This window comes from Prionailurus bengalensis, chromosome E4, assembly GCF_016509475.1.
Source record: "Prionailurus bengalensis isolate Pbe53 chromosome E4, Fcat_Pben_1.1_paternal_pri, whole genome shotgun sequence".
NCBI lineage: Eukaryota > Metazoa > Chordata > Mammalia > Carnivora > Felidae > Prionailurus > Prionailurus bengalensis.
Genome location: NC_057360.1, coordinates 9,953,740 through 9,980,767, shown reverse-complemented (window position 1 = coordinate 9,980,767; position 27,028 = coordinate 9,953,740). Strand labels below are relative to the sequence as shown.

Genomic DNA, 27,028 nt, shown 5'->3' with positions numbered 1-27,028 from the left:
CATTTTCTTCACTCATGATCTTGGACTTTTTAAGTGAGGCTATGAAAAGGTTACAGAACCTATTGGCTAGATAAACAACACATTTGTTTTCTTTAAACTAAGCCTGGGGGGGGCTGGGTGGCTGGTGATCCATGAGTTCGAGCCCCGTGTCAGGCTCTGCTGCTGACAGCTCAGAGCCTGGAGCCTGCTTCAGATCCTGCGTCCCCCTCTCTCTCTGCCCCTCCCCTACTCACGCTCTTTCTCTCTCTCTCTCTCAAAAATAAATGTGGGAAAAAATTAAAAAAAAAAAACAAAACTAAGCCTGACCCCACCCCCCCAAAGTTTATTAATCTTATTTGTTTGTTTGTTTATTTATATCAGTTCCTTAAAGGTAACTACGTCAAAACTCATTCACTCTACTCAAACTCTCAAATTTGAGGCAGTGTAAGATAATGAAAAGGAATGAATGGCTCATGGTCTTTATGATCATAAATGAACAGTTCTGAATTAAGTTCCCTTATCTGTAAAACAGGCATACTACTTACCTGATAGGAATATCTTAACAATTGTGATGTAAAGCATACCTAATAAAAGCAACAAGCCATGCATACCTAGTAACATTTCAACACATTTTAACTGCTGACATTATTTTTACTACCATCCTTGCTTTTCTCTTAAATGCCCACTTGAACTACTTTAACGATAAATGAAAAGGATGAAGCAATTTGAATTTGAATTATTCTTCATTTTCCTTTTTCCTGCCACCTCGATGTTCTGTCATTCTTCAATCCTATCTTCTCCCCAGTTGCAGAAAAAGGGACACATCTCTTTCCAGTTTCAAAGTGTATCCTCCACTCTGTACTTGTGAGCCTAGCTCTTCCCCCTACCTCAGTTCCATCAACTGTTTTTCTGTCTTCAGCCTCTTTCTCTCTTGTGGTTCCTTCCAGCTGGCCCATAAACCTACTCAAATTTCCTCAATTGGAGGAACAGTATTGGAAGTCCTAGCCTGAGGAATTAGGCAAGAAAAAGAAATAAAAGGCATCCAAATTGGACACAAAGAAGTAAAACTGTCACTGTCTGGGGATGACACGATTCTACATCTAGAAAACCCTAAAGACTCCTCCAAAAACTGTTAGAACTAATAACTGAATTCAGTAAAGTAGCAGAATACAAAAACCAATATATAAAAATCTGTTTTGTCTTTATAACTGACAATAAACTATCAGAAAGAGAAATTAAGAAAACAATCCTCTTTATAACTGCGTCAAAAAGAATGAAATACCTAGAAGTAAATTTAACCAAGGAGATGAAAGACCTATGTGCTGAAAACCACAAGACGGTGATGAAAGATGCTGAAGAGGACACAAATAGATGGAAAGATCTTCTGTGCTTATGAACTGGAAGAATAGTGTTAAAATGTCAATATTACTCAAACCAATCTACAGATTCCATGCAATCCCTATCAAAATCCCAATGACATTTTTCACAGAAATTGTTTCTGTGAATAATCCTAAAATGTGTATAGAACCACAAAAGAGCCTGAATAGCCAAAGGAATCTTGAGAAAGGCTACAGCTAGAGGCATCACACTGCCTGACTATAAACTATATTACAAACCTATAATCACCAAACCAGTATGGTATTGGTGTAAAAACAGACACAGAGATTAATACTGTTGATCTGTACTACTGCATAGAGAGTCCAGAAATAAACCCGGGCACATACGGTCAATTTATGACAAAATATAGAAAGGACTTGTGCAACTCAATAAAGAAAAAAAATCAATCTGATAAAAACGGGCAATCTTCCCAAAGAAGACATACGGATGGCCAACAGGTACATGAAAAGATACTCAACATCACTAATCATCAGGGAAATGCAAATCAAAACCACAATGAGATACCCCCCCCCATACCTGTCAGAATGGCTATTATCAAAAAGACAAGAAATAACAAGTACTCGTGAGGATGTACAGAAAAGGGAACCTTAGTGCACTGCTGGTGGGAATGTAAATTGGTACAGCCACTATGGAAAACAGCATGGAGGATCCTCAAAAGACTAAAATAGAACTACCAGCAATTCCCCTTCAGGGTATTTATCGGAAAACACAAAACAAAACAAAAACAGTAATTAGAAAAGATATGCACGCTCATGTTCACTGTAGCACTATTCACAATAGCTAAGATATGGAAACAACCAGTGTCCATCCGTGGATGAATGGATAAAGAAAGTGTGGTTATATTCACACAATGGAATACTCTTCAGCCATAACAAAGAATGAAGTCTTGCCATTTGTGTTAACACGAATGGACGTGGAGGGTATTATGCTAAGTGAAGTAAGTCAGAGAATGACAAATACCGTATGATTTCACTTATAGGTGGAATCTAAAAAGGAAAACAAACAAAACAAACCTCATAGATGCAGAGAACAACAGACTGGTGGTTGCTAAAGGGGAGGGTGACTGGGTGGTGGGTGAACAGGGAGAAGAGGGTCAAGAGGTACAAACTTCCGGTCAGAAAATAGTAAGTCATGGGGATGTAATTACAGCACAACGACTATATTCAACAATACTGTATTGCATATTATGCAACTTTACATGGTGACAGGGGAAATTAGACTTACGTGGTCATCATTTCACAGTGTATACAAATATTGAATCATATTGTACACCTGAAACTAATGTAACGTTATATGTCAATTAGACCTCAATTAAAAAAAATAGTCATGATTCATGATTTCGAGCCCCGCAATGGGCTCTGTGCTGACAGCTCAGAGCCAGGAGCCTGCTTGGAATTCTGTGTCTCACTCTCTCTCTGCCCCTCCCCCCTCATGCTCTTTCAAAAATAAACATTAAAAAGAAAAAAGTATTCCAAATCCAAGAAAATGTGAGACTTTAGTTTTATTATAATTTATTATAATGCTAATTTAGCTATTATTATATTTTCAGTGGTTTTTTTCCACTGAAAACTTCACTTATTATTCAGTTAGCAAAAACTAAAAATGCATACACCCTTTACAATGAAACAATCTGCAGGTCTGTTTGCTTTAAAAAAATTTTTTTTAACGTTTATTTATTTTTGAGACAGAGACAGAGCATGAGCAGGTGAGGAGCAGAGAGAGAGGGAGACACAGAATCTGAAGCAGGCTCTAGGCTCTGAGCTGTCAGCACAGAGCCCGACGCGGGGCTCGAACTCACGGACTGCGAGATCATGACCTGAGCCAAAGTCGGACGCTTAACCGACTGAGCCACCCAGGCACCCCTGTTTGTTTTGCTTTTAAATAAAATTCAATTTGTAAGCATGTAATTGTCTGAATAAATTATAATTCCGTATCTAATATCGTGAACATGGTAATTTAATAGGCAAACTGGAACTCAAATATATTTTTATATTCCTGAGCTAACAAACTGACATCAGTAGGAGATACTAAGAACGTAGTGATAGGCCCTTAACATTTCAGAAATTGACATTCGGGGTTTTAGTTATCTTTAAGTGCATGTAAAAGTCCTTAACATGGAAGTAATTTGCAATTTTACAAAGGCAACAATGCTGAGTTTTAGAGACATTAAAAAGTAAAACTCTATACTGATACTACTCAGTTCTAGGAGTCTACCCACCATGCATTGCAAATATACAAGGCAGGAAATTCATGAGACTGTTTTAGCAATTGCTACAGCTAGAATTTATCTTATATATAGCTCTGAAAATAGTTTTAATCCTGAATATATACAAAGAAATGCTTAAATTTTCTGTTTTATTTTATTGCAATTCATGGGAGAAACCAAATACAGGGTGTAAATCCTCATCCTGCCTTTATTTCCTGACTGATTTTGTGCTTCAATTTCCTATTCCCTAACTTACAGTGTTGTCATTAAGAACTCAAATTTAAATCAGGTAATAAGTCCAGTGCTTAAGATTTTTAAAAACATGTCATCAGGGGATTATTAAATGTTGGCGCTCAATAAATGGTAGCTACTGAAACGTCTATTATCAGTGGTGGTTTCGCAAGGAATCTGACGTAGAGACCTTTTCAGTGTTCTCCAATCATTCTGAGTCTGTTTCTCTTCGTTGAGAAATACATGCTTCTTGGGAGCTGTTCTTTGCTTTTTTTGAGACAGAGAGAGAGCATGAGTGGAGGAGGGACAGAGGGAGAGAGAGGGAGAGGGAGAGGGAGAGGGAGAGGGAGAGGGAGAGGGAGAGGGAGAGGGAGAGGGAGAGAGAGAGAGAAAGAGAGAGAAAGAGAGAGAGAAAGAGAGAGAGAAAGAGAGAGAGAAAGAGAGAGAGAAAGAGAGAGAGAAAGAGAGAGAGAAAGAGAGAGAGAAAGAGAGAGAGAAAGAGAGCGAGCGAGAGAGAGAGACACTCGTAAACAGGCTCCATGCTCAGTGTAGAGCCCGACGTGGGGCTCGATCTCACGACCCTGGAATCACGACCTGAGCCGAAATCAAGAGTCAGATGCTTAACCCAATGAGTCACCCAGGCGCTCTTGAAGCTGTTCTTTAGAGTGCCTTGCACACTCTCTCCTAATGTCCTAAGGGATCGACTGCCTTGTTTCTATGCAGACAAGTCCCACACTTAAACTAAATGGAGAAAGCACTCGCAGATGGACCCGTGCTACACAATAATGCAAGACAGGGCCCAGAGGACAGAGGAACAGCAAAAATGAGACTGGCCGACAATCCAGACAGAATGGTGTACCTCCTCGGGAGGTACTAGAGCAGTCCACGTGGCTAGCCTCAGAGTATTTTGAATGACGTGTTCAATATAACAGGAAGTCCCATGGCTCAGTTTCACATAAAGAGACAGGTATCCTTTAGAGATTAGAAGACTAACAAGTATCTCCAGGTATAGAACAATTTACAATGAAAGATATGTAGGCAGGAACTACATACTGGTTCAACTCATCTACTTCAAATTAAACGATGGTGGGGCCAGCAGGGGTGGGAAACAAAGACAGTTTCTAGGAGGGACTCACATTCTCACTATCTCCCATAGTAGGTCGTTTTTTAAATGGTGGTCAAAGAGGCAACCCTCTCCGCAAGTGAAAACCTAGTTTACCTTAGAAACTATTACTTTCTGTGTATTCCTGCCCACAATTCCCTTCTTTACATGGCTGAGTATTTCAATTTATGCCTTTACCAGAAACTGGGGAAGTCCCTGTGCCATCTCTGGCAGATGATAAAAACACACGGGTCAACGTCCTTTCAGCAATGTGATAAATTAAAGAGTTTGGGCTGTGGAGACATTCTATACGGATTTACCGCACAGTATAAGTTTTTTTAAATGACCAAATAAAAGAACGTATTGGAAACAGGTATGTGTTTTTAACCATCTATCTACTGACACTAGCATAACTTCAATATAATTTGTACTGAATGGGGGTGGGTGGGTAAGATTTACTGTTTTGATTAACACCTGTAGCAAGAGCAACTTTTTACTGAACGGTTACTGTGTAGCTGGCTCTGTGCTTAATCCATTTCCTTTACTACTCACAACGACCTATGAAATATATTGTCCCCATTAAATAAAGTTAGGAAACTGCCTTAAAGTCCAAAGCTAATGAGTGACAGGGGGTGCCTGGGTGGCTCAGTTGGTTGAGCGTCTGACTCCGGCTCAGGTCATGATCTTGCAGTTGACGAGTTTGAGCCCCATGTCGGGCTCTGTGCTGACAGCTCAGAGCCTGGCCCCTGCTTCGGATTCTGTGTCTCCCTCTCTCTCTGCCCCTCCCCTGTTCACACCCTGTCTCTCCCTCTCTCAAAAAGAAACAAGCATTAAAAAAATTTTCAAAGCTAGTAAGTGACAAATCCCTAATTCATACCCAGAACCACCTGACCCTAAAGGACTATTCTCTCAACTGCTTTATAGTTCCTCTGATAAACAGCAACAAAAACATGAAGCGATCTGAAGAAACTAAATAATCTTAAACAAATACAATACCAGCTCCTGCAAGCACTAAATGATCTTTGACAACTCAATACTCAAATTGGTTTTTATTTGCCAAATAGGAGTCACAGTTAAGTGGGAAGTTTCTTCTGGTAACGCTATTAGATCTAGTTAAAAGGTGGGTGTGGGGAGGGTCTCTTACCTGTGTTGCCATCTCCACTCTCCATAGACGGTTTACTGGTTTCTGACGGATTATTCATTCTTGAGTCTGCAATGAATCAGAGGTGAATGAGGTTTTTTAAAAATTGGGGATGTGGTTAGGGAGGCAAAAGTGTGGCAAAGGAAGGGTTTAAGAATACTGACTGATGTGACAGTCCTACGGTTCAAAGACAGGCAGTGTCATCACTAAAACATTGGAAATTATCGTGAAAGTTTATCTGAGAGAAATTCTGGACTTCCCTTAACCCTGATGCAATCCACAAATAAACTGTCTTTCTAAAGAATTTTAACATTGTTCTAACAAAGACAACAGACATCTAACCTGAAAAAAGTTATAATAGGATTTGACATGTAAAAGAAGTAAATATAATACGAAGCATAAAATACGTTAAAGAAACAAAGCTGGGGCAAAGTGCCTTACAAAGTAAAACACGTTATTCTCCAAATTTTCTTTTTCCATAAGCAAAGGTATTTGTTAATCAAACCAAAACAATCTGTTGGTAATCTTCATAACAGGCTGGCAGTAACTCAACCTAGCAGAATAAAAGGAAAATATCTCCGTATTTACTCCCCGTCCAGACAAACTAACCATGTGCTACAGTAAGAATATGTCAAATTCATACCTCAATCATAAACCACTACAAGAAGCTGTACCACAAGGCGTAACAGATATATCTAACAATTTCAAAATTGAATCACAACCACACCCCTCTAAAAATTATACTACCTATCTGATATCGCATATGAACCTGCTGACATGGGTTTATTTCCCTAAGGGTTATCTCTTTAATGAAGGTTTTCACAGTAGAAAGTTTTCAGCAAGCAGTATTAGGTATCCCAGAACAGCTGCAAGACACAAGAACAAGTCTGCTTTTCTCCCGCCTCTTCAATAGAGTAAAAACGAAATATACATTTAATATATACCTTACTCTATTTCTACTGTAAACCCAAACTTTGCATATTTGTAATCAACTGAGTTTACTATCCAGCAGGTTCCCCCTTTTCCCCTACTGGGCTAAGAATCACTTAACTCTAATTATTAGGTGCGAATAAATACATGATGGGATATTTGATTTTTTTTTTTTTTTTTTACTGAAAAGTACATTTTGTCATCCATTTCAATGTTTAACTAGGAAATCAAACAATCATCACAAGTCCCAACCATGCTGTCCACGGTTGCTTTATCCAAATGCGTAAGTGACGAGAAAGAATCGAGAGTCCTCCTGCCATAAATTTCATCTCCAGCCTGGAAGCCGTGTAATAGTTTTTCTAGTAAGTTTTTAAAACAGATGCTGGTCTTATGGTTTTAGGCAGTTCTAGCACATCTTCGGTTTTTCCCTCTGATGTGTGAAGGATTCAAATTCATATTCTGTGGTCATAAATGAGACTAGTTGTACAATTTCCTCACCCCTACTGTCCAGAAAAATTTAAATGTCACCAAAGGCATACTAGGGTTTGAAAGGAACAGGTGTACAACTTAGTGAAAATCAGCTTTCTGAATGACTTCAACAAAATCTTATGAAAGTCAGCAAAGATCACAGCAAATGTTAACAAACCAAAATGCTTCCTTTAGAATGTATGTTAAAAAAAAAGTGGAAAAATATGAACCAGTTAACATTCAGAAGAGGGTAACCATGTTTCCACGTATCTTTGTACAAAGAAGTAGGCATAATTCTTAACAAGTCAGGAACCTGTCCCTGTGCAATTCATACCCTAATTTCCACGTGTCTAAATTAAAGATTATGTCACAGGTATTCTGTGTGAATCTTCGAAGCATCTTCTATTGAATTGTAAAGAGCTTCAAAGACATTTAACAAAACCACTTCACACATACACATACATATACAAATAAAATTCTGACTTAGCTGTACAACAATGTGAAGACTGTTCAAATGACAGTTACTGTTAATTACAAATAACAGAGGTACAATTTCTAATTCTAAAATAGAATGCTAAAAATATTTCAAAAAGGTATTTTCCTTTCCTTCCTTGAGTTCCCAATTTAGCAGATTTTGTAAAAGAGTAAATACGAGTTCTTTTCTTGATATCTGAAGTTTTTTTTCTCTCTGGGCACACTGAGCTGTGCATGAGCCTAATAACAGTTTACAAACTGCTCTGCGATTGGACTGAATTCTTGACATCGGTTTTTTGTTTTAATTGTGGTTTTTATTGTGCTTTACAAATATTACTACTGCCTTGAGTTTGGGCCATTCCTTCTGCCTGAAAGTGTAAACACTGACAGAACTATCATTTAATTTTATCCTTAGCAACTGTGAAGGAGATGGGCAGGGGGTGGGGGTGGAGCTCAGTTTTTTAAGTGAGAAAAATGACATAGAGGAAAAAAAAAATCACTTGCAAAGATTTTAAACCGTGAGTTATCAAAGTCCCGGAGTTCATGTCATCTGACTCTCCAGGTGACCAGAGTGACCCGAAGAGGTTTCAACAACTGTGTGCACACAGACAAAACTCAACACAAAATAGGGCCACCGTGAGCCACAGCGTGTCTCAAAACCAAAGTGCCTCAATCTATTTTAAATCTCGGTTACCAAAGACAGTTTATATAATCAAGCCGCACATCCCCCTCCCTAAAAGGCTTGCTGTTCTATAGAGAAAACTTTAAAATAGGCTTTCCAGCACTTAACATTGTTTTCTGAAGAAGAGAAGTTGATTTTTTAAAACATAAGGAAAGGCTGATATTTGCCAAAATTTGAAAAGTTGACAGTTTCTCAAATCTGGAAACTGATCACCAGTCCCACTGCAGCAACCACCGCAATGACCCTCTGCATCAGTATTTATGGGAGCCATTCTGTACTACGGCTCCACCTTATTTTTCACTATGCACTTTGGTTTTTCTAGAAGACATTCGCCCTTAGGTTGTAAAACATTTTTTATTAATATGTACATATTATTTAGGCATACTTTATACCTTGTTTCCGAGTTAGAGTGTTTTTAGAACTACGTGAAATGCTCCCAACAGATATTTCCAAAAAGCAAAAATGTCCTCCGTTCAAGACGAATTCCAAATCCACACTATTTACAGAAAATGTCCTCTGAACCAGGAGAGCTAGTGGTAGGGAGGGACCTACTGCAAGTTCAAGTATGCTCCTGCCCTGCAAATGCTTTCCTCCTTCTCTGCTCAATCCACCTCCCCCCCTCCCCCCCGCCGAGGTGGTTGCATATGCGATTAAGCATTTATGCATAGTCAACCCCACACGCGCTATTTCCATATTAAAGCTTATAAGAAAGAACTGTGCTGGTACCCACCTAGAACATAGTCACTGCAGTCCAGCATTGCTGTGAAATCTTCTAGAGGTTCAGACAGTCCAAAGCAAGGAAGAAACAGGTAGCAGTTTGGGGTGGGTGAAAGAAGGTACTACTATTTCTAACAAATCTACACTATGTTCTTCAGAGAACAAGGGTGGGAGGTGGAAAGTGGATTAGGGGGAGAAGGAAAATACAACTTCAGTTACACCATAGCAATCTTCAACTGAATAAGGAAACTTCAGTTGCTCAGAGGAGTTTTAGTCTCTCCTACCAGCTAGGACTGACATTGTCAAGGCAACTGAAGCATGAAAAGTTCCCCTTTTTGTAATAAAATAGAAACAAAGATTGCAGCTGGCAGTTTCCATAATGAAGCTTAATCAGTATGCGTGTGATTAGGGCCTTATGCAAATCTCTCCTCGTTAGCACAGCAGCCAGCACTTTGAAGTCCACGAACAATTCATTTACAGAACACACTGAAAGCACTCCCTGCATAATTTAAATCATTGCATAAATATTTATCAGCCCATTTGCATATTAATTGGCAGTGCATGAAGGGAAAAATTATCTCCTGAGTGCCAGCATAATAATTAGGAGGATAAAATGAGATTTCTTCCAATGGCCTGGCTCCTCGGACCTAACTTGAGATAGTACCGGGGGAGAAGGGAGAGACCAGAGACAGAGTTCTGTTAAAATGGCACTGAAATGACACGTACAAATTAGAAACAACTCTACAGACTTAAGCACCTTTAATCTTATTCCTGCTGGCAACAATGACTTCAGTAATAAGAGGATTTGCAAAAAGCTTTCTACACAATCCAAATAATCCCAAGGAAACAATTAGCAAGGTAGAAGCAGAACATAGGGCTGTCACGATGGTGCTAGCCCACTGATAGGGAATTTTCCAAATATTAACATACGCTGTCTGGGGAAAGCCCTGCTTTGAAACAAGGCAACAATATAAATCCAGAAGCAGTGCAAGAGCTGTAAAATTATTTTCAAGAGTATGGAAATTCACTGTCTATAAATCTCTTCAAACTATCAAATTCACAGAATAGATTAGCCAAATGCCGCCCGCTGTGCGGTGTCCTTCCTCCATCAAAATCAATCTAAAGTAGAAAGAAGATGGTTTGTTATTTACAATCTCAATCATCAAAAAAATAGGTCATATAAATTATGAAATTAATTAGTGTTTAAGTAAATTTCACCAAAGGTATATGAATATATACACTTATTCTCTTTGCTGAAGAATGTATCTATTCAATTTAAAGTGAATTTACAAGGCAAACATCAGCCCCAAGCTTTTGAGGCATTACAGTATGACATTCCACTGTAATCACCATAGACAACTCAGCAGAAGATTTATAAAAAAATCCCATGAAGTAGGTATTACCACCCTCTTTGGGGGGGACAAAAAAGGAGAAAAAGGAAACTGAGGCACAGAGGGCTAAAGCACTTTACACTAATTTACACTATTTACACTAATAATTTGGAGTCAGACTTTAAAACCGGATTTCGCTGACACCAAAATCTGAGATCTTGGCTGTTATTACACATTGTGGCCAAGTTATACCTTCATGGAGGTGGTAGGCATGGGGGGGGGGGGGGAAGGGGCTTGAATAAGGCAGCAAATTAAAATGGCTTGTTTTCAATGTAGTGAGCAAACTAATAATTGGTGGCAAAGATTTTGTGTTTAAAAGTCAAGTATGTCCCAATACACAGAAGAGTGCACTACAACTGAGGAGAGTTCTCCAGGGTATTATCCCATTAATAACTGTTTTTATTTAGAACTAGTCTTCAAGCACGCCAAGTGTCTGATTTTTAAAAATCTGTATGTCCCTTTTTCCACCATTCAGGTTGAAATTAAACTCAACCCGCATATGTGGAAATGCAAGACGAGACTTCTATTAGGGACCTTTAAAAGGATTTCTCTGAAAGTCAATAAATTAGCTGGGACCAGAACCAAAAACTTTCTTAACTTTTGGATATGCACTCTGTTTCTATTGCCAGTTTTTCTGTTTCACAGAATCACAAAATCCACATGAGGAAAGAGTTTAGGGGAGAAATTTAACATTGCCATTCAGTACCAGTGAGATTAAGCTCGTTCCCTTTTTGAACCCTAATTTTCTCACCTGTAAAATGATAGTGTCTTTTTCACGAGGTTGCTGTGCGGATGAACGTGCTTGTGCCTCTTAGACTAGATCATGGACTGGAGCACGAGGCAGCTGTGCCACTGGGGGGTGGGGGGGGGTGGGACATCGCAACACAGGATAAACATGCTACATCTTTCAAGAGCACCAATTTCATTCGATGACAATTCGCAACACTTTGTAGTAAAACAATCAAGAATACATTATACAAGAAAATATGAAATTCAAATGAGTTGTGAATGCATTGGGCTCTATACAAGTTCTACTTGGTGAGAAAATATTAGAAGCAATGATGAATGTGATTGGAATATAGTAGATAGCAGTATATCTTTCTTTCTCTCCTCTTCTGCCTTCATAAAATTTTACATTTACTGCCTGTACTTACTATAGAAGATCTCTTCAGGTCACCATCTACTTTTCATGCTGTATGAGGTTAACACCTCTAAACTACCTTTCTTGTACTAATTTGGCCTTTCATAAATCAGCTAAGCAGGACTTGGAGCTACAGCCAGACAATCACTTCCAACTAAGAAGTGTTCCCTGGAAGGTACCCTTGCAGGGGCAGGACCCTGGTAGTGCACGAACCAAGCACCAATCCCCCTCAAGCCAAGAGAGTCCCACAGGGTCTCTGTGTAGCAGGGGGCATAAGGCTCACCAACTCACATGGGCTGCTCCCCAGAGAGGGACCCCTATCCCCTCTACTGCAAAGGTCACCGTCTTCACTCCAGGAACAGGAAGGGGGGGGGGTGCAAAAGAAGGCTGCACTGAGATGCAGCTATCCAGAGTGACACGAAGCCTCGCCCACGCAGTGGACTTTGTTACAATGGGAAGGACAAGAAAACTCCTACTTGCCACTCTTGATATAGGTACTCTGCACCTTCTAAAAGGCAGGTTTAAATACTAGAAGGTTGTCCAGGCCTCTACGGATGGAGTGGGGGAGGGTGGCCACCATCTAACTCTCCCCTGCACTCCCCCAGTCACGGCACAGTTAGATCCAAAAGAAGACAGCTTTTCCCCCAAAGCTCAAATGTTCACTTTATTTGGTCCTCTGTCCGAAATATCAAATTAAAACTAAAAAGAATACCCTTTAAAAAAAAAAAGAAAAGAATTTCTGGGAAGTCTGTGGGGCTGTCAGTCGTTCACACTTCAGCATAAATTAATCCAATCCAATTGCTTTCCTTTAACACCTCATTTAGTTGATTAGTGTGGTAATAATTGTTCGCACTGGAAAGAGTCCAATAAATGCTGGTTAGCCTACCTGGCCTCAGGGGACAGGGGTGGGCACACAGGGTTCACAAAGGTAGAAAAGCATAGAAAACAGCAGTATGTGGAGGTATAAAAAGGAGCTGAAAGGGCAAAGTTAAGATTCACACTCTTTCAAAATTATGCTTAAAACTGAGACTTTATTTTTCATTCTCCTTCTCATTTTAGTAATTTCTGCACTCTTCATGGGGCCCAGACTCATGATCCCAAGATCAAGAGTCCCATGCTCCTCCAACTGAGCCAGCCAGACACCCTGGAGCCCTTTCTTTAAAAAGGCCAAGAAATGCTCTTCCAGGACCCAGAGGTCATGGCTAACACTATCTGTATTAGAGTAATCTTTTACTCGTGATCTCACGGGCTAGTCTAGGTCTCATTAGAAAGGCAACTGAGGACAATGACAACTCAATTACAAAGTAGCTTTTTAAAACACATCCTTTGTGTATGAGTGAACTGAGGTAGGCCTGTACTCTACCTACCAAAGTCATCAAGTTCCAACCTGGTGACATTCCGGAGGAGCAGCTACTTGTACAGGTTGTCCTCGACACCTGTATACCTAGTCCAATGCGGGAGGGAGTGTCCAACTGAGCAACCGTTCCCTCGCACCTCGTGTCTGCCTCTCCGGGGGATTTTTCATTTCCTAGCTCCACTGCTTTCACTCCTAGGCAATCTCAGTTGCACACCAACAGCCTTTTTCGTCTTCACCTCTTTCCAAAATCCACCGCTACTTTGGTCGCCTTACTAGCTTGTTTACAGAAAGCAAGGACACTGCTTCAGCAGATGCTCGGTAGTAAAAATACTTCAGTATCTCAAGAATGATAAATTGTTACCTTATCAAAAAAAAAAAAACTCATCCCCAAACCCATCACCCACAGACAGCCTAAAATAATTTACTAATGCCCAAATACAAAAGAACACTGAGGATCTGAAAATTTCTTCGATCCGGAATCAAGTGATGGGTATGAGCACTGCCACTATTCTTATGTGCTGTATATCACAGTATATGTGAATGGTGCCCCCTAAGGTTGCAATATGGAGGTTTTGGTGCTTAAGAAAAAAAAGATTTAAGAAAATGGCACGTCTGCTATTTCCTAAAACTCTAGATGGACAAACACCGAGACAGAAGTTATTTGATCAATTTGGCAAGTAAGCACTGCTAAACAACAAGAGATCTAAAGGATAATCTTAGTTCCTAAAAACCAAACTGAGGTCTAGAGAACGACTCTTAGGTCACACCAGCAAGTGGCAAAGAAAGCAGGGGGGAGAAAAGACATAACAAGGAAGCATGAGAGGAAAAGAAGTAAAATAAAATATGCTGAAACTCATACCCATGATACAGAGATTTGTAGTTGGTTAATTAAAAGGCTCAACTTAAAATAAATATCATGAAACCATTATATACATACCTTAAACATTTCATGCTACCAGAAAGTACTTAAATATGTATTCATTTACCAATCTTTTGATGGTGGGCCAAAGCCTGATGCTTTAAAATCAGAATCCACTAATTTGGGTTTTCGCTTCTTTTTGGGTAAATCATGTCCTTAATACTTGTTGCTCTAGTATTTCCAGTTTCAATTTCTTACGCTTTGTTTTTCAAGCGTTGCACATTTTACGTAAATATTAAGAATATAAAAAACTCAAGAAAAACTTCACAAGACAATGCTCCTTCCCAGATGTAATGCAATCTGATAGGCTTTTTTTTTTTTAACTGCTGATTTCAACCTACGACATTGACTTCATGACCCATAGATTGAAGAGCTTCTTTAAACGTAAGGCGGGAACGTAAAAGAAACACCAAGCACTCTGAGTACAGAATCTTTTTCTTTTTTAAAAAAGAATAATTCATCCCTAATATTTTACAGCTCTTTTTTTCACATCCAATTTAGCAGTATTTTTTAGTAATTGCCCTTTATCTAATCTTTTCAAAACATTCGACTTAAGTTTTCAAAGAAACATCATCTCTTCCTGTTCTTCTCCTTAGTTTATATAATAATGATTCAAACCGTGTGACTAAAATAAGAAACACGACCAGCCTGAACAGGCTTGGGAGCACAAGCGCACAATGATCCTGATGACCACGCCACTCGACTGTAGCAGCGGATATGCAGACGTACTGAAGGGCATTCGGCAGGCTGCAGGGCATCAGTGTGTTTCAAGCAGGGATCCTCAAGGCATCAGTTCATCTAATGAGTCATTTAAGTGCTGGCTTGTTAAGAAAGCTACCACACTAGAGAGCAGCTAGTATTAAGTGGCTGGTGCTTCTGCGCTCTTCCCTAACCCCTGCCGACATACATTGCCACGGTCATCATCGCGGCTCATCTAGTGCTCCATTTAACACCCTGGCATCCTTTAGGGAACATACCATCACAGAATTCAATCCTGAATTTCTTGGTTGTAAAGCTTTAATGTCACGTTGCTCTAATAAAGGTGTGCCGTCATGCTCAATGTGTCTGTCTAGGGGCGCCTGGGCGGCTCAGTCGGTTAAGCGGCCGACTTCGGCTCAGGTCATGATCTCGCAGCCTGTGAGTTCGAGCCCCGCGTCGGGCTCTGTGCTGACCGCTCGGAACCTGGAGCCTGCTTCGGATTCTGTGTCTCCCTCTCTCTCTGCCCTCCCCCTGCTCATGCTCTGTCTCTCTCTGTCTCAAAAATAAATAAAAACATTAAAAAAAAATTTAATGTGTCTGTCTAGTCTATCTTATCATCCTGTTTCTTTTCTTCTATAACTGTCTTTTCTTTGTTCTAGTTTCAACAGTTTTGCAAAGTTACTGATTTCATGCATGAGCACATTCAACAAATATTTACAAGGTGCTGCCAGGCACTGGGATAGGAACTGGGGATACAATGCTGAGCCACAGAATGCTTACAATTGAATGGAAAGAAATATGAAGCGATCATCCAAAAACATAATCACCAAGTATGGAAATCCCATGGAATAAAAAGAACAGGTGGCTATGCAGCTTTAATACAAGCCTATAATTTGTCTTGACATCTTTGGCTAATATTAGAGCTCTCCTACTTTAACAACTGCAATGTAACTTTTTCTCTGATTCCATTTCTTAAATCCATGCGATACAGGCTTTGTTTTGCTCAAAATCACATGCTGCTTTATTATTCCCATCTGTCCTCTGAACCATTATGTCTCATTTATGGTATTGGTAATTTCGTCCTCTCTTTTTATGTCTCTCTCACTCTCAGGTTTCATAAATTTATGTGAGAACACAAGGGTAACAAGTATCCCAGAGTCTATGTGAGATATACAATTTAAAGACACATTCTCCCACTGAACTAAAATGTTCTTCCGACTAACTGGATGTTATTAGTATGTTTTAATAATATCAACATTTACTGACGGTCAATCTGTCTAAAATATCTCTCATCCCTGTATCAACTCTTGAGAAGTCTACCTATCCTCTAAAGACAGGTTCAAAAACTGACCTCAGGTCTTCCATTCCCGTCAAGGAACTATTTGTTCTCTGAAATCCTATAGCAATGATAATCTCTCTCTTTTGTTCTTAACTGTGTTTACGTCTTACAATATGCTATCAAATCCAGGCAAATGACATTGACATAAAAGTTCTATGTCATTTTACTGTCATATGTGTAGGTGGGTCACATAACCACCGCTGCAATCAAAACACAGAACTATTTCATCACAAAGAACTCCTTCCTGCTACCCCAGTTATAGGCATATCCATTCCTCTCCCTGGGGCTATTCTGAATCCTTGACAACCACTAATCTGTCATCTAACTTCGTAATTTGGTCATTCTGAGAATACTGTACAAATGGAATCGTACACTATATGACCATTTGAGGGTAGCATGTTTTACTCAACATAATAACCTTGCAAGATTACTTGGTTGTTTCCAGTTGGGAGTTATTACTAAAAAAGGTGCTATAAACACTCATATTTGGGATGTACATTGAATCACAAGCTTCACACTAGGAGAAAACACTTGCAAAGGACATGCCTGGTAAATGACTCTCATCTATAATATGTAAAGCATAGTTGTGTATATATTTTTATGTGGACAAATTTTTATTTATTTCTCTGGGATAAATGCATAGAAGTGATATTGCTGGGGGCACCTGGCTGGCTCAGTTGGAAGAACATGGGACTGTTGATCTTGGGGTTGGGAGTTTGAGCCCCATGTTGAGTGCAGAGATTATTAAAAAAAAAAAAATAAATAAAAACTTAAAAAAAAGTGATATTGCTGGGTCACATGCTAAGTGGATATTTAGTTTTTAAAGAAATTTTGAAATATTTTCCAAAATGGCTATGCCATTTTAGATTCCCACAACGTATGAGGGATCTAGTTTCTTCAAATCTACACCAGCACTTGATATTGTCACTACCTTTCATTTTAGCTGTTCTAACAGGTGTGTAGTGACATCTCAGGATGGTCTTAATCTGCATTTCCCAAATGGCTACTAATAACAAAACATATTTTCATATGCTCAATTAGCCATGTGTATATCCTCCTCAGTGACATGTCTATTCCATTCTTTTGGACTTTTCTAGAACTCCACAAAAATCTCCCTTTTCTAATGAACTGCTTGGATACTTAGGATTGAGTTTCAGTGTGTGTGTGTGTGTGTGTGTGTGTGTGTGTGTGTGTGTGTGTTTTGAGTACACTTGACACACATTACGTTGGTTTCAGGTATATAACACAGTGATTCAACAGCTTTCATGTTATGCTACGCTCACAAGTGTAGCTACCATCTGTCACCATTCAACGCTACTACGATACCATTGGCAATATTCGCTATGCTGTGTCTTTGATTCCTGTGACTTGCTTACTCCCTAACTGGAAGCCTGTTTCTCTCGCTCCCCTTTACCCCTTTGCCTATCCTCCCGCTCCCTCCGTTCTGGCAACCATCAGTTTGTTCTCTGTATTTATAGGTCTGAGTCTGCTTTTGGTTTATTCGTTTGTTTCGTGTTTTAGATTGCACGTATAAGTGAAATCATACAATATTTGTCTTTCTCTAACTTATTTCATTTAGCATAAGACCTTCTTGGTCCGTCCAAGTTTTCACTAGTGGCAGGATCTCACCCCTTTTTAAGGCTGAGTAATATTTCATCGTGCGTATATACACCACGTCTTCTTACTCCATTATCAACGGACATTCGGGCTGCTTCCATATCTTGGCTATTGTAAATAATGCTGCAATAAACATAGGGGTGCATATATCTTTTTGAATTACTGTTTTTGTTTTCTCTGGGTAAATACACAGTAATGGAATTACTGAATCATGGTAATTATGTTTTTAATTTTTCAGGAACCTCCAAACTGATTGCTGCAGTGGCTGCATCAATTTACATTCCCACCAAGAGTGCACAAGGGTTCCTTTTTCTCCATAGGGTTGAGTTTTGATACCATAGATACCATAGATAATAGTCCTTCATCAGATATGTGCTTTGCAAATATTTTCTCCCACTGGGAACTTGCCTTTTCATCCTCTTTTTTTTTTTTTTAATTTTTTTTTATTTTGAGAGAGAGAGAGAGAAAAGAGAGTGGGGTAGGGGCAGAGAGAAAGAGAGAGAGAAGCCCAAGCAGTTTCCTCATTCAGCATGGAGCCTGTGGGGCTCGAACTCACAAACTATGAGATCATGACCTGAGATGAAATCAAGAGCTGGACACTTAATGGACTGAGCCAGGTGCCTCCCTCTTTAAAAAAAAAAAAAAAAAAAAAGTTTATTTACTTATCACACTCATGCACATGAGCGACAAAGGGGCAGAGAGAGAATCACCTTTTCATCCTCTTAAAGAAGTTTTAGCACCCAGCAGAACTTTAATTTTGATAAAATCTAATTTACCAATTTTTTTCTTTTGTAGGCTGTGTTTCTGGTGTTATTGTTTTTTAAAAGATTTTATTTTTAAGTCATCTCTACACCTAACATGGCTCAAACTTAGAACCCCAAGAAAAAGAGTTGCATGCTCTAGTGGCTGAGCCAGGCTGGCACCCCTCTGGTGTCATGTTTAAGAACTACTCACCAAGTGTTGGGGCACCTGGGTGGCTCCGTCGGCTAAGCATCCGACTCTTGATTTTGGCTCAGGTCATGATCTCATGGTTCGTGAGATCGAGCCCCATGTCAGGCTCTGCGCTGACAGTGTGGAGCCTGCTTGTGAGTCTCTCTCTCTGCCCCTTCCCAGGCCATCCCCCTCCCTCTCTTTCTCTCTCTCTCAAAAGAAATAAACATTAAAAAAATTTTTTTTAAAAAACTATTCATCAAGTCCTATGTCCTAAAGGTTTTCTATGTTTTTCACTAGTGTGAGGATTAAATGTTTTTCTTTTTTAAAAACTTGTCCAAAATATTATCCTTCCTCTGTTTGCTCCAATTGCTTTTGTACCTTAGTCACAAATTAGTTGGCTACACCTGTGCAGGCCTATTTTTGGGTTTTATATTCCATTTCAAAGACAAATATGTTAATTTCTCAACCAATATCCTCAGGCTTGATTCCTGCAACTATATAACATGTCTTGAAATTATAGAGAATGATTTTTTTTCTCTTCTTTTTCAGAATTTTGCTAGCTATTCTAATTCCTTTGCATTCCCACATTAATTTTAGAATAATCTTGTCTGTTAAAAAAAAAATCACAGGGGGAATCTGAGAGGAATTACATTTAAACCTGTATATCAATCTGGGGAGAAGTGATCTTTCCTATGTTGAGCCTTCTAACCCATGAATGCAGTAGATCTCTCCATTTCTCTGTGTCGTCCTCTATTTCTCCCACCAGCATTTTGTAGTTTTTGGTATACACAAGTCCTGGATATGTTGTGTTGGATTTAAATCTACATAAGTCATTTCTTTAGCCATTCTTTTATGACACCTTTACTGGAGACGAGTTTGCTTTGTTTTCCTTCATCTAAAAAGGTCTTGATTTCTCCTTCATTCCCGAAGAAGGCTTCTGTTAAATACAGAAGTTGGGATTTTGAGCTCTTTCCGAATGCTTAAAAAACGTCATGCCGCTGCCTCCTGGCCTCCATGATTTCTGAGGAGAAATCCATTATCTCTGGAATTATTTTTCCCCATAGAAAAAGGTGTCATTTCTCTCTTGTTATTTTCAAGGTTCTTCCTTTGCTCTTAGTTTACCAGTGTTTTACTATTACTTCTTTGGGTTTATCTTGTTTGGAACTTGCTCAGCTCCTTGAATCCGTAGGCCTGTGTCTTCTGACAAGTCTTCTGGAAGTTGTCAGCCAGTCTTTCTGCAAGTACTTTTTAGCTCAGTCCCCTTTCTCCTCTCCTCCTCTTGTGGTCTTTCTGTCATAGTCCTACAGGTCCCACAGCTCTGTTCATTTATGTGTTCCATTTTCTCCTTGTTCAGATGGGGCAATTTCTATGTTCTGTCCTCCAGTTCACTCTGTCCCCCTTTACTCTGCTGTGAGGCCATCCGGTGGGCTTTGGTTTCGGTTACTGTAGTTTTCAGTTCTAAAATTTCTGTTTAGTTCTTTACATTTTCTACTTCTTTACTGAGGCTTTGGTTTCTAGGCTCAGACTTTATATTTTGTTTTTCCTTTTACTGTTTCGGTGAAGAAATTAGTAGTGGAAGTGCTTTAAAAATGACGGGAATATGGGGCGCCTGGGTGGCTCAGTGGCTCAGTGGGTTATGTGTCAGACTCTTGATTTCGGCTCAGGTCATTACCTCACAGTTTGTGAGATCGAGCCTGCATCAGGCTCCGTGCTAACAGTGCAGAGTCTGCTTGGGAGTCTCTTTCCCTCTCTCTGCCCCTTCCCCGCTCACACGCGCACTCTCAATAATAAAAGTTTAAAAACTAAATAACGTATTTAAAGTGTTGAACACTTTTTAAATGTTGTACTTGTAAACATTTTTCTTTTTTAAATCGTGGGACTATGTGGAAAAGACGCAGATGCAAGTTTGAATGGTCTCCCGTTGGTCAAATTTTGGGTAACACGAAGAAAATAAATTAAATAATAAATTGTAACCATTTACTCATGACAGCTTATGAGTCCATTTGATATAAATCAACAGGGGGAAGAGAAAGATTTTCCTTACAGAATGCCAAATAATAAATATAGAAAGTCGGTATTTGGAAACCATTAAAATAAGTTCAGTCGAAATGCTAAATCTAGTGGGCAAAAATTTGATGATGAAAAATGTACAGTTTCTCTACAAAATATTAAGCAATTACAAAGGGAAGATGTAACTTTACAGAGGAGAAGCTTGGTGAACATCACCTTAATCAGGTGTTCAAAGATAACATCACTAGTCAAGGAACAAATCAAAACTGTGCGCTACCAGAAAAGAGGAGTTGAGAGCACAGCATCACTTCCCTCTGATATTCCTGCCATAGATGCATAACCTGAATCTAATCATGAGGAACTATCAGATAAACCCGAGTTCATAGACACTCTACAAAACGTATTTTTCCAATACATAGTCTTGAAACTCAAGGAAAGGCTAAGGAACTGTGATTGGAGAACACTAAAGAGATAGAATAATGACATGCTACGTGAGATCCTGGATTAGGTTCTTTTGTTATGAAAGGCACTATGGCAACAGCCAGCCAAATGTGGATCAGGTCTGTGGATTAGTTGACAGGAAAGTAACACTGTTAATTTCTTGCATCTTATGTCTGTATTGTAGCGATGTAGCAGAGGGCCCTTATTTGGTAGGATTACTCACTAAAGCACCGAGAGCGTTTTGAAGTCAAAATAAAAAATAGCAAAGAAAGAAAAGAAAAGAGCAGCTCAACAAACTGCCAGTATTTTATGATTATTCTAGTGGGGCCCTGCCCACCTCATGCCACAACAATCTGTGATCACAAGGTGCACAGTAACACTGACAACACAACAATTCTTAAAGAATCGTGAAATTATGTACAGTCAGAACGCACTTGAAACCATTTGAGCGGTATTCTGATGGACATCTCAAGACCTGGAGGGGCACACATTTTAAAGCTCTACCTTACAAATCATGAAGTTCAGATTTGAATCCGGACGAAAGCACTGAGGACCAAACACCCTTCCACGGCTGGTATATCACTGACTTATGATCCAAAGTAAAAGAGCCTGAAACCCATCACAACACAAAATTTTACTATTTTATTTATTTATTTTTCAAGTAAGTTCCATGCCCAACGTGGGGCATGAATGAACTCACAACCACGAGATCAAGAGTTCCATGCTCTTCTGAATGAGCCGGCCAGGCGCTCCTCTAATTAAACTTTAGAAACTCGGTTAATTTTAAGTAAAATCTACGCAGACAAAAGACAGTATTAGAAAATTAATTTTAAGTTGGTATTATAGAGGGGCGCCTGGGTGGCTTGATCGGTTGAGCGTCCGACTTCGGCTCAGGTCATGATCTCGCGGTCCGTGAGTTCGAGCCCCGCGTCGGGCTCTGTGCTGACAGCTCAGAGCCTGGAGCCTGTTTCAGATTCTGTGTCTCCCTCTCTCTCTGCCCCTCCCCTGTTCATGCTCTGTCTCTCTCTGTCTCAAAAATAAATAAACGTTAAAAAAAAATAAAAATTAAAAAAAAGTTGGTATTATAGATACACTGTTACGTTCTTCTGAAACTATGATTTTAGTGGCACTACAATGTGATGGGTCTGACTTTCCTACTTAAGAGACGTTGAGCAAAAGACTTAACATCCTCTATGGGTTGAATTGTGCCCCTCAAAAGATGTTAAAGGCCTAACCCCAAGGATCTGTGAGTGTGACCTTTTTGGAAATAGGGTCTTTGCAGATCAAATTAAGATGAGGTCAGGAGCGTGGGCCCCAATCCAATACTACTGGTATCCTTATAGAAAGGGAAAATTTGCACACAGAGACAGATATGTACAGAGGGAAGACGAGAAGATATGAAACAGATTCTCCCTCACAGCTTTCAGAAGGAACCAATCCTAATACCTTAATCTCAAATTTCTAGCCTCCAGAACTATGAGGTAAGAAATTTCGGTTCTCTGAGCCAGCCAGTCTATGGCATCCCCAGGAAACTTCACATGACATCTGAACCTTAACTTCCTCATTTGAAAAATGGGGCTTGGGGCGCCTGGGTGGCTCAGTCGGTTAAGCATCCGACTTCGGCTCAGGTCATGATCTCACGGTCTGTGAGTTCGAGCCCCGCGTCGGGCTCTGTGCTGACAGCTCAGAGCCTGGAGCCTGTTTCAGATTCTGCGTCTCCCTCTCTCTGACCCTCCCCCATTCATGCTCTGTCTCTCTGTCTCAAAAATAAATAAACGTTAAAAAAAATTTTTTTTGAAAAATGGGGCTTATGCCATCTCTCATGTTTGTTCTAAAAATTAAAATCAGAACATAAATTGTTTTTAAAATGATCAAGAATTATAAAAATGATAATGGTATTATTATTATACTCCTGATAATTTAAAAAATATCACTGTCAAGATTTTTCTCCTGTTACAATAAAAAATTTTAAGCGATGCTCTCAAACATTTCTATGTACCTTAACTAATTTTTAATCCACAGGCCCCAAATCACCTTTGCTGTACATGTAAGAACAGAGTCTTAATAATGTTACCAGTATCTGAACATGGCTGATTGCTTCCTTTTTCTCATGTTTTAATCCTTAAATAACATTTAAACGCAGATTTTCTCTTTTGAACTCTTTTTGAAAAAATTTTATTGAGTTATGATTGACCTACATAAAGCTGTACATATTCAATGTATACAATTTGATAAATTTAGAGGTAAGTATACACCTGTGAGAGTACAAACAAGGCCATAAACTTGTCCATCACCTCCAAGTTTCCTCCCCTCCTTCTTTTTCATTAAAAAAATCTTTGCATGTGCGGCAAGAGCCCTTGACGTAAGATCCACCCTCTAAGAACAATTTTAAGTGTGTAATACAGTATTGTTAACTATAGTTTCCTGCCAATTCAAAATCTGACGCCCTCCCCGGCAAAAAATCAAAAACCGACGCCCTTCTGGCCACACAAGCACGACCACAGCAATCCCAGGTAACTGTGATTCAGCCCCTGGAAAATCACCACCAGCATTTGATGCTGCCAGAAGCAGATGATGACAGAATATGGTGGGCGAACAGGCCGACCATCCAGACAAAAAGCAAGGCCGAATTTTGCACATCGTGCTTTCTTCGTCTCTTGGCTCTACTTCTCGTACTTCGACCCCCCTACTAGAGCACAAAACGAGAGCACAAATGTGGATGTGCCTAGCAGATGCCCTACAGAGCAGGAATTCAATCCACATTAGCTGCCCCAGCCCTGCCTGACCCTCCCTCCTTGCTACTCAGGTGACGAGTATCTGCGAGTGATATTCAGGGAGGTGAGCGGCTTCGTAATCTTCTCAAAATGTCATAGTACCAATACGAGTCACACCATCTTTGTGGGCTCCAGTTACAAAGAACTTAACTAAAAAATCATAAAATCTGTCAACGTATCTCACCTTTTACAAAGTCCTAACGTACGACTGCCTAAAACAGAAAGACACCAGGCAATCTAACGTACATTTCTCATTTTGAATGGTAGAGATTAAAATGCACATAAGTTATATTTCACGCTACCAGAAAAAAAAGTTACTTCCCATGAGCTACGAATAAAATGTTATTTTTAGTATCTCACTACCTACATTCTATGCATCCCCACCCTCTTTTGGTCAGGCAGGTGATGGTGGTAAATCAGTCAAAGACTGGGGGGGAAAGGTGAGTTTCAGGGGCTGGGTCAGGTTTTAAGGCAAAGATACACCTGGTTTTGGCGAACTCTGATACTCTGGGTACTTTACTAAATAAAGAAGAAGGAATTTTCTTTATATCTTCATCATTACACAATTCCATTTAACATGGTAACTTTTTATTTATCCCCAAGCCAGACACTTGAAATGTATTAATTTTTGAATGTAACACCAATTTCTTTCATCACTTTACTAATTTTGAAAAATCTGTTTTAAAAATACTTCACAAAAATAATCATTCCTTGATGATCGACTATAATAAGTAAAAACATGGGAGACAAATGTTCAGTCACACAAAAACAGACCTTTGGACCTGCTCAAATTAGTTCACGTTAAGCATATGTTTAGAATATACAAATATTTTATAAACGCCTTTCTTTTTTAAAGGGGGTATAAGACCTATAACTTGCAATTACATTATAAAAATAGCTAATATGATTCCTATAATTAAAATCATTACAGAGGACGAAATGGTTTCTCCCCTAACTACCTCCATATGTCCCTAAAATGATAAGATTTTTGAATGGGTGAATTAGGAGAGGAAATTATTCCATAATCAGCATCTGTTAACATGTGAGAGGCTGGACGATTAAGTTTTAATTCCTCAGGCTTCACCGCTGGGTCATGGGCTTTGAAGTCCAAGAAAACTGGGTTTAAACTCCACTTCTAATATCCTAAGCTATAGCACTCTCATTCTAAGCCTCATTTTCCTCTTCTGCAAAACAGGTACAAAATATGCCCAAGGATTCTCCTCACGCTTAAATAAAGTGTATCTAAAAGATTTACTAGTACCTAGTAGCTAAGTTAATACTGTTAATAGAGAAAATACTTTATGTAGCATAAATAAATCCATTCTATCTTCTCTGATCCTACATTAACATTCTAAGCTATACAAAAGATCCATATGAAATGTCACTATGGTTTGTTTACTCCCTTGGGCATGTTAATTCTTATTTAAGGTACTTAAAAAACTAGGATTTTTTAAAGGCCCTAGAGTAGGAATCAAAATATGTAGCCTCTGATCTAGATTCTGACCTCAGGTCTACACTGGCTAGTTGAATTTTCTTCAGCAAGTTATTTGATCTCTCTAATCTTCACTTAGGTCATGTGTCAAGTGGTAAAAGGTAGGCTTAATATTCTGATTACTAGATTAATTTTATAAAACTATTACTGACAAAGTACTTCTATTAAACTACCACGTAGGGAATATTGCTAATGTTATATCATCTGAGTAAAGAGGATACTCAGTAATATATTTATGTACCCTATTTGCATTAATTTCACAACCTTTTCCCCCCAATAAACCCAACAGAGCCTAATCTAAGTACCACGGCCAATTCTAGACTACCTTCTGTTGCTGGCTAGGGCACAGGCATTCTAGGCATCACTCCACCATAACAATAATATCAAATAATTTCAGAATTAATATCAAATATATGATAAATCATTTTTTATAGTCATCCCACAAAATTAAAGGTAATCATCATAAACACCTGGATTTATCAGAGGCTACTAAGTTAATAGCTTTTATGAGCAGAAAATATTTACCAGGTATAGAAAGACTGCATTCTTTCTTTGAATTGATTCATTGAAAACTGAGAGTAGTTTGGTAATTAAAAAGGCAGGAAAGCTCTTCTTACTTTTCCAGTCTATGAATACAAAAAGAGAAAAAGGCAACACTGAGTAAGCCGTATAAAATAACCTAACACTTTAAGCGGGAACAATTACACATAGTGGGCAACGCTGAACTACAGGTGTGTTTAACTGCGTAAACATAAAGTGATTAATAAAGGCAGGCACCTCTCTTGTGCCTATTTCCTCATCTACAAAACAGGGACACTAGCACCTGCCCTTACTTTAGGAACATGGAGGTGAATCAGAGAATTCTTGGAACATGTATTAGAAGGTGCTACTCTTTCGTGAAACTGAATAACACAGCCTACCTAGTATTTTCTTTAAAGAGTATATTTCACTAATATTAAAAAATCCCCAACTCCCTGTTACCTCCTTCCAAATTCACAAGCATCTACTTCAATATATATACACAGATGTGTGTATATATATATATATATATATATGCATATATATATACACACACACATAGATGTTCATAGATGATAGACTGATACATATTGCTATCACCGTAAAATATTCGGAAAAAAGGTACAAGACTACATTCTGATTTAGAAGATAAGAAATGTCAATATTTGGCGCACACAAGTATGGAAATTCACCATCACTGGCTGGCCACCACACTCTGACAGAATATCTTAGAACCTTGATCAGTAGAAAGTCCAAGCAGCCTTAACTAAGGAGGAGGAGTTGGTATGCGTGCTCTTATTGGCCATATACCTGTACTATGTAGCTATTTGTGAATTAGCCTAATTACTCCAACTAGGATAAATTCGTACAACTGACTGAGTAGCATAACTTATTAATAATAACCTCTAAGTTTTATATAACTGTACTCGGTGCTCATGTAACTAGTCCATATAGTTGTTTTCTATACATTCACTGTTGGTCCTAACCATTAATGAAACTCTGAAACAAAGGCTTAAGCTCAATGGTGCAAACAAAGTCAAATACGTAAATAGTTCAAACTGCCTTCTT

At 39.0% G+C, this 27,028-nt stretch overlaps 1 protein-coding gene across 3 annotated transcripts in view; it reads right to left on the bottom strand.

The window, feature by feature from the left end:
* POU2F1 (POU class 2 homeobox 1) overlaps window positions 1–27,028 on the bottom strand; it is a 188,034-nt gene that overhangs the window by 73,155 nt on the left and 87,851 nt on the right. The window contains exons 1-2 of one of the 3 annotated variants that reach the window (XM_043568236.1): window positions 25,967–26,080; window positions 6,061–6,126 (exon numbers count right to left, since the gene is read on the bottom strand). In XM_043568236.1, coding sequence (XP_043424171.1) covers window positions 6,061–6,118 — 58 coding nt within the window. In that variant the 5' untranslated portion in view covers window positions 6,119–6,126; window positions 25,967–26,080. Of the gene's footprint in view, window positions 1–6,060; window positions 6,127–9,341; window positions 12,493–25,966; window positions 26,081–27,028 lie in introns of those variants that run through there. The other 2 variants (XM_043568235.1, XM_043568234.1) reach the window with 2 other exon arrangements.